This window comes from Mandrillus leucophaeus, unplaced genomic scaffold (assembly GCF_000951045.1).
Source record: "Mandrillus leucophaeus isolate KB7577 unplaced genomic scaffold, Mleu.le_1.0 Scaffold13, whole genome shotgun sequence".
Classification (NCBI taxonomy): Eukaryota; Metazoa; Chordata; class Mammalia; order Primates; family Cercopithecidae; genus Mandrillus; species Mandrillus leucophaeus.
Window position 1 is genome coordinate 8069731 of NW_012101254.1, and position 8211 is coordinate 8077941.

General features: G+C 41.3%; 1 protein-coding gene across 2 annotated transcripts in view; it reads right to left on the reverse strand.

Moving 5' to 3' along the window:
- Positions 1-6516, reverse strand: part of FAM228A (family with sequence similarity 228, member A) — a 25063-nt gene extending 18547 nt beyond the window's left edge. Inside the window, exons 1-4 of one of the 2 annotated variants that reach the window (XM_011972708.1) lie at positions 6434-6516; positions 4993-5184; positions 888-975; positions 618-768 (exon numbers count right to left, since the gene is read on the reverse strand). In XM_011972708.1, the coding sequence (XP_011828098.1) occupies positions 618-768; positions 888-975; positions 4993-5130 (377 nt within the window). In that variant the 5' untranslated portion in view covers positions 5131-5184; positions 6434-6516. The remainder of the gene's footprint in view (positions 1-617; positions 769-887; positions 976-4992; positions 5185-6433) is intronic. The other variant, XR_001005201.1, reaches the window with a different exon arrangement.
- Positions 6517-8211: the final 1695 nt, after the last annotated feature.

Below are 8211 nucleotides of genomic sequence, written 5' to 3' on the forward strand. Positions count from 1 at the left end.
CTGGGATTACAGGTATCTGCCACGATGCCCAACTAATTTTTGTATTTTTAGTAGAGATGGGGTTTCACCATGTTGGCCAGGCTAGTCTCAAACTCCTAACCTCAGGTGATCCACCTGCCTTGGCCTCCCAAAGTAATGGGATTATAGGCGTGAGCCACCGTGCCCGGCCTGTAAATTATATCTTAATAGAGATGTTTTTAAAAGAGTCAGTCATAAAAGAATAAATGCTTTCAGGTTCTGTTTATATGAAATTCAAAAATATGCAAGATAAACTATATTGTTTAAGAACACAAAGTTAGCTGATAACACCACAGGGAGAGCAAGGAAGTGAACACTTATAAAGTGAAGAGAGCTCTGGGGCAGGGAGGAGACTGTCTTGGGAGGGGGCAGGATCCCTTTCTTGAAATGGCTAGTGATTCTACAGGACTGACTCAGGGACTTGTTAAGCTGTTTATGTTTTATTCTGTCCTCTACATATATTTCATAATACAAATGTGATGATAGTAACAATAAAACTATAAACTACTAAAAGACAAAAGTGTGACTAGTTACGAGAGCTTCAGTAGGAAGTAAAGGAAGTTGCAAGTTAAACAAATATTTGTTCTGCTCATCTGTACCTGTATTTGTAAGTTTTACTCCTGGCTCTTGTGGAGGCTTTATGCCACTCTTTTGGAATCACACGATGTGAAGTGAAAGTGAAGTAGGGCGAGCTGGCATGCAGCCTGGCCTTCTCTATTTCTTCAAATTCTTTGATGGAATGTCGTTTTCCTACAGGAAGATAAAAAATCAAAATCAACACTCTTCAAGAACTCCAATTGCTCTTGGAGTGAGAAGTCACTGGACAATTAGCAGTCTCAAAAAAATGAGGCCCAGTGATCACAAAGCACCTGTCTCACATTGAAGACCAGTTCTCTTCTCTTCATCCACCTCTTGCTGTCTTTGAAGCAGAGGATCAACAAATGGTGGGACTGTAACCTACAAGAAAAATGAGACTCTTTCAGGACCAGAGTGCAGCCTGTATTAAGCTTTTAAAATGTGTTCCACATAAAGATGGGAACAATAGACCCTGAGGACTACAAGAGTGGGAAGGGCAGGAGGGGGCAAGGGTTGAAAAACGACCTATTCGGGACTCTGCTTACTATCAGGGTGACAGATTCAATCGCACCCCAACCTCAGCAGCATGCAATATACCCATGTAACAAACCTATATGTATACCCCTGAATCCAAACGTTGAAATTTAAATAAATAAAGTCTGACCTAAGCATGCAAGTATGCCCTTACTGTACACCAAAGCAGCTGAGAAGAAAGGCCCAGGAATGTGCCAATCTACACATCAGTGGAAGGGCATCACCTCAGATGAGGATGTCGCACAGAGCCTTAAATGGCCGAACTGAGGGAGGGAGGGAGGGCCGCCCAGAGAGAAGAGACGCACTTCTGTTAAGTGCTCTACTGTGTCATTGCATCAGCCAGTAATATCTGTGTTGCCATTGTGTGCCACATCCAGGCTAGATCCTGTCTTCAAGGATCTCCTAGTCTAGAACAGCCTAGTCATCCACAGTGACAATCTAGTCCTGAGAGGGGCCAGCTCAGGATCCTGTAGGAGCAGGGGCAGTGCTCCTAACCCAGACTGGGAGGATGCATGTCTCCTGGGGAAGCTGACGACTGGTCTGTAAAGGCCTGTGAGAACAGAGGGTCAGGTGACCAGAGCTATGAGTTTATGTCAAAGGGTAGGGACATACAGAAGTATTTTTTCTCCCCGCTCCTGATAAGCCTTAGACAGAGGGACTATTTTTCCCCTCCATTTCCCCCACAGCACTCATCGCAGTGCTGGACTGAAGTGCTAGGTAAACAATCACTGAATAAACCAGGCAGCATAACATGTACTGCCTCCAGCACCCCAGATGATGACATTCTACCCAGAACCAAAAGAATCTGTTCATCTTCATATGACCGACCTGGCTTGGTTCTCTGGGAGAAGCAAAAGAAATTGCTTCCACCTTCAGAGCCATACATATCTTTTAAAAAAGTAATAGTCATATCAGGTAGCTACTTCTGCTGCATGGGAGCGAAAAACTGAAACCTACATTTCTCAATTTTAACCCTGTATTGGCGGTTTAAAAATCTGAAGACTCATTACAACCTCAAGTATGAGCTCTCACGGACAGCCTGTGCTGAAATTCCTCCTGTATCTCCGCTGGAAAGGAGTATTCCCTCCCAAGTCCCACAATCCCTGTGCTGACTTCCGTGACACTCGCCGCACTCCACTGCACAAGCTGCCACACCTCTCTCTCTCTTTCTTGTGCTTCAGGTTTGCTGAATGTGAGTAAATGAATGAACAAGTGATCACACGTATCCGTGCCTTGTGCACAGTGTAAATTCCACAGGAGTCTAAATTACTTTGAGTTCCTACTCTAAAACTCAAAGGAAATGCTTTTGTAGACTTTTTTTAATAGAGAATAACTACAAGACTTCTAAAATGACTAGGTTTTCCCCAACTCCAGAGCTCCTAAGAATAAAAAACCAAAGAAACCTGCTCTACCCTTTTATAATTTGGTTTTTCTTCATATAAAAGGATCGTAGGCCGGGCACAGGGGCTCACACCTATGATCCCAGCACTTTGGGAAGCCAAAGCAGGTGGATCACTTGAGGTCAGGAGCTCAAGACCAGCCTGACCAACATGACGAAACCCCTTCTCTACTAAAAATACAAACAATTAGCCAGGCGTGATGGCACATGCCTGTAATCCCAGCTACTTGGCAGGCTAAGGCAGGAGAACTGCCTGAACCCCAGAGGCAGAAGTTGCAGTGAGCCAAGATTGCACCACTGTGCTCCAGCTTGGGCAACAAGAGCGAAACTCCGTCTCAAAGAAAAATTTAAAAAATTTAAAAAGGGATTGTATACTTCAGGATTATAATGGTCTTCACATATAATTTCCTTCAGATACAAAATATACTTAAGGGAAAAATCACTAGATACAAACTGTTTTGCAAGATTCATATTATAAAAGTCAAATACTGTTTCATTTTTATATAAAAGCGTAGCTTCAAAGGGTTGGAAGAAACTGCTGAAGTAATTTAGACTGCAATGAGACTCCACCACCTTCTGGGAGAAGCAATCATCTAGCTTTGGTCTGAAGTCATCCATAGGCCTTTGAGAACTTTCTGCTCCATGAGGCAGGTACTTTTTTTGGTAATTTTAACCTCAAGAAAGTCTGCCCTTAGGTTGAGTTTAAATCTGCCTTGTAACTTGCAGGTTCAGACACTAGTTCTATACATTTAATTCATCGGCTAATGTCTGCCTTTAAAATACTTAAAAGGTTCATTCCCCCTTGTGTCGTCTTTTCCTTGGGCCAAATACCCCACCTCTTTCCAGTTTTCTTCCTATAAAGTGGTGTCAAGACCCAACTCTTTAGGTTTTGCAACTGATGAGTGTCCCTTCAACAGTGCGACATCAGGAATGACAGGATGAGGACAGGATGGACCAAGACTCTGATGCTATCCACTCTAAGCACAGCCTCTCTTGCCTGAGAGCTGTATGTTTTCTGGGAATCCAGCTCATATGGTTGATTCACAATGACTTTACTGACATTTAAAATCACTTGGACTTCGACACATGCCATTTCTAAGATCTTCCTCCCTATACCCATGAAATCACATTTCTGGACACAAATATAAGACTCTGCACTTTGGAGATCTGGATTCAATCTTGAGCTCTGTCCCTTAAGAGTGTGTAGGAAAAAGTATTTAAGGTAAATATTCAGAAACTGTGCTCAGTAAATATACTTAAATGCTCTAATATTTCAGCTAACCTACTCTAGGGTCTCACTCTGTCACCCAGGCTGGAGTGCAGTGCCACGATCATGGTTCACTGCAACCTCTGCCTCCCAGGCTCAAGTGATCCTTCCACCTCAACCTCCGAAGTAGCTGGGACTACAAGTGCACAGAACCACACCTGGCTTTTTTTTTTTTTTTGTACAAACGGGTTTTTGCCATGTTGCTCAGGCTGGACTCAAAACTCCTGGACTCAAGCAATCCATCCACCTCAGCCTCTCAAAGTGCTGGGATTACAGGGGTGACCCACTGCACCCAGCCACTACTCTAGGTATCTACTAGATATGTGGAGGTAAGAAAAAAAGATCCAGTAGTGCACACCTGAAGTTAACAGATTTGCATTTGGTACTGCAAATAGACAGACCTAAATTCTGAAAGAGAGTCCTGACCTCAAAATCAAAAAAATCTTCAAATTAAGAAACCAAATTTTGTTGTTTTGTAAAGCCAAACTGTAGAACAGAGTACAGAAACTGTTAGTCCTAACACCTACTGGTTGGCTAACTCAGCCATGCAATAGCATTCTCCTTTGCCCACTTCCTACTAGAGAGATGAGAAAGCCACAGTGGCTTTCCAGGCCCTGCTTATGGCTAGGACTTGCCTCATGACCCAGTCCTGGCCAAAGAGACCTAAGGGAAAGCTGACTAGGGGCCTCTGGGGACTCTTTTTGCTTCCTGCAAAGGAGTAGTGTAAGAGAAGAGGCCCCTGGCACCATTCCTTATCCCTTCTTCTTCCTGCCCTGAATGAAGACCTAACGTCTGGAGCTATAAGCAACCATCCGGCAAATGTGAGAATGATGGGGATAAACTGAAAATACTAAGGATAGCAGAATAGAATAGGAAAAAATCTGACATTGTTATGCTGTCAGAACCCACCACGAAACCACCTACCTCTCAATTTCTTGTGAAGTAAATGATAAATGCCCTTATGATTTAAGCCACAGTAACTCCATTAACATCTACATAAAATCATTCCTGACAAATCTAGTTCCAAGTCAACACTCCTATCCCCTCCAACCTCAGGCTTAAGAATGCAGTACGTGTTTTACAATTCAATGAACTCATCTTAATTACAAAAATAAGCTGGAGGCTATTTGTATAACCAGTGAAATTGTTAGACTAACTCTTCAAATTATACTTTATTTGAAAAATAAAACATCAGTACCATTTTATGTCTGTGCTGTAAATAATATTCAACATTCTCTTGTTTCATTTTTTTAAGCCCTTTATATGAAATTACTTTTTCCATAATTCTCTGCTGAAGAGGCTCTGCAACGTTTTCAACCCATTTTTTATGTAACATCTCTTTTCTTCTTTCCTTAAAAGTATCCAGATGCTGAAAATACGTATCCAATCTCTAGTGAAGTGATACAAACAAGGAAAATAAATTATAAAGAAATGTTTCACTTATTGTCATTTGAGTAAGGGGGAAAAAATCATCTGTTCCCACTACTAAACTCTCAGCCACATTTGGGTTGCAAAGTCCCAGTATAAGATAACTGAAGCACAGAATAAAGTACAGTAAGAGAAGCTGGGAACACAGAACAGAAGAACTCATATAAACTTCTAAACCACAACTGTGCCTTCAGATTAAACCATATCTAACTCATGAATCAGATTAAGCTATTCCTAACACATGAAACTCTCGTTTCTTTTTCAGGATTTCCAAGCATTCCCTGGTCACCCATCCTGTGTCTAGCCTTCACCATCAGGAAAGTCTGTGACAAAATTGGTAGAGTAGAAAGCACACCAGACTGTGATACCTCTCTCTGGCCTGTGAAAGAGAGGTAATCCCATCTATCTCTTCGGATGCTTAAATGGGAATTTATGTGCACTTTCTTTATAAATTGTAAATCGCAATTCAAATGTCAAAGCTTTATTCTTTTTTTGTCTGTTTAAAAGACGAGGTCTCACTCTGTCGCCCAGGCTAGAGTATAGTGGCATGGTCACAGCTCACTACAGCCCCAACCTCCTGGGCTCAAGCGATCCTCCTGCCTCAGCCTCCTGAGTAGCTGGGACTACAGGTGCGTGCCACCATGCCTGGCTAATTTTTAAATTTTTTGTAGTGACGGGGCCTCACTATGTTGCCCAGGCTGGTCTCAAACTCTCAAACTCCTGGTTTCAAGCAATGTTCTTGCTTCAGCCTCCCAAAGTATTATAACTCCATCTCTCTCATTGAAATTAAATGTCCCTTAAGCTAATTTCGTAGTGACTATCAGTTACTGATTGGTCATAACCCTTAAAAGTTTATTTTGTTTCTAGTGATTTTCTATATCCCCACTGCAAGTGGGAACACATGAGAAAGAGGCAAGTGTGAATAGGAAAGAGTTTCTATTCAGTACCAGGATGAAGAGAAGGAGCAATTAGGACAATTTCTCAGATCCCTTCAGGACAGATTCAAGTGGGATTAGGGACCTCTTAGTGATCCTGCAAGAAGGGGGGATGACCTCAGATCCATGTAGTACAAACAAGTAAATTACAGGATCCTCATTCCCCCTGCAAAATGAGTCTCTTGGATCATGGTGACATGACTCTTGGCCATGTTGTTCTGCACACTCTTGCTCCCCTAGAACACACTTAGAATGCAGTATGGAGTCAACTCTTACCTTCACAACAGAATTTTCTCTAAATAATATTGCACGTACTGCTTCATCAATGTCTTCTCTAGCTAATACCTAAAATTACAGAATTGGATATTAGGCTGTAAATCCTGCAGCAACAAAAGACAATGACGAAACTCAGTGTACTTTACCCAATAGTTTCAGCGTAAATCTTGAGGCTTATTATGTAACATAAATATATGGAAAATTTCTAAACCCATTCTCCATGAACCCATCAACCAGGTTCAAGAGTGATTAATTCTGAGTCAATCTTATGTCATCTAATAAATCTTATTATTCAGCACCCCCCCACCCAGACTATTTTAAAACAAATCCCTGATAGTATATTATTAAATTATGTTTTAAAGCACTAAAAAGCTTACTAAAGGAATCCTCTTTTCAGGCATTCAGTAGGTGTTTTTTGTTTGCTTTTTGAGACAAAGTCTGGCTCTGTCACCCAGGCTGGAGGGCAGTGGTACAATCTTGGCTCACTACAACTTCAGCCCTCTGGGTTCAAGTGATTCTCCTGCCTCAGCCTCCCAAGTAGCTGGGATTACAGGCACGTGACACCACACTTGGCTAATTTTTGTATTTTTTAGTAGAGACGGAGTTTCACCATGTTGGCCAGGTTGCTCTCGAACTCCTGACCTCAAGTGATCCACCCACTTTGGCCTCCCAAAGTACTGAGATTATAGGTGTGAGCCACCCCATTCAGCCAGTAGGTGTGTTTTAAAGGGCCCTTGAAGTTTTCTGCCTTTTGCTAGATCTCTTCATAAGTCAAAAACCACAGAAAATTCCCTTTAGTTCAACTAGTCCAGAGTCTCAGAGCTAATTAGTGGGAGCTCGTGGCCTCCAACCAATATCATCCACATCTAGGGACTTGCTGTTTCCATTATGAGTTTGGGTAAAGCCGATGCATTTTAATCCCCACTTTAGGGCTTTTTCAGTTGGATCACTATAAACTAATCTCTAGCTTTTATCCTTATAGGACTAAGTGCGAACAAATGAAAAGGCAATAAAAATCCAGTATCTGGAAGAGATAAACTATTACATTAAAAATTATTGATGAAAAATGATAAAGGTTCTTAGAACTGTTATTCAATTTGACTCTTCTTTCTGTTCTGCCACACTGAATGCATCACAACAAACTAAACCCCAAACTCAAACACCAAATCTGTGAATAAGAGAAATCTCAAAAAGGAAAGTTGTTTTTACCCATATATTTAATAGCTTCACATGAGATCTAAAATGACATTCAAACAGCTACCCAGGTCTTCTCTAAAATAAAGCTCTTTGTAATATGAAGAGGATCTTGCTTTAAAGCCTTCTCAGACTTATTTTAAGATGACAGGCCAGGCAGGGTGGCTCACGTCTGTAATCCTAGTGCTTCGAAGGCCCAGGCAGGAGGATTACTTGAGTTCAGAAGTTTGAGGTTACAGTGAGCTATGATTGGGCCACTGCACCCCAGCCTGGGCTACAGAGCAAGAACCTGTCTCTAAAATATTTTTTTAATTAAAAAGAAGATGGTAACTGAAAAAGTATGTAAAACAATTAAACATGTATCCTGACACTACAATATAAATTTAGAATCAATCTATTCATTTATTTGGAGAAGCAGAAACACGTTGACAAGCATCTTGGGAAGTCACCTTCTTAAAGAACATCCTAGTAAGACTGTTAGCAAATGTTATGTACACTCTTGAGTCAGATTGTCAAATAATCTTTTTCTGTTTAAAGAAATTAAACAGTTTCTGTCTTTGATGGCTCTTCTTTGTGATTTTGTC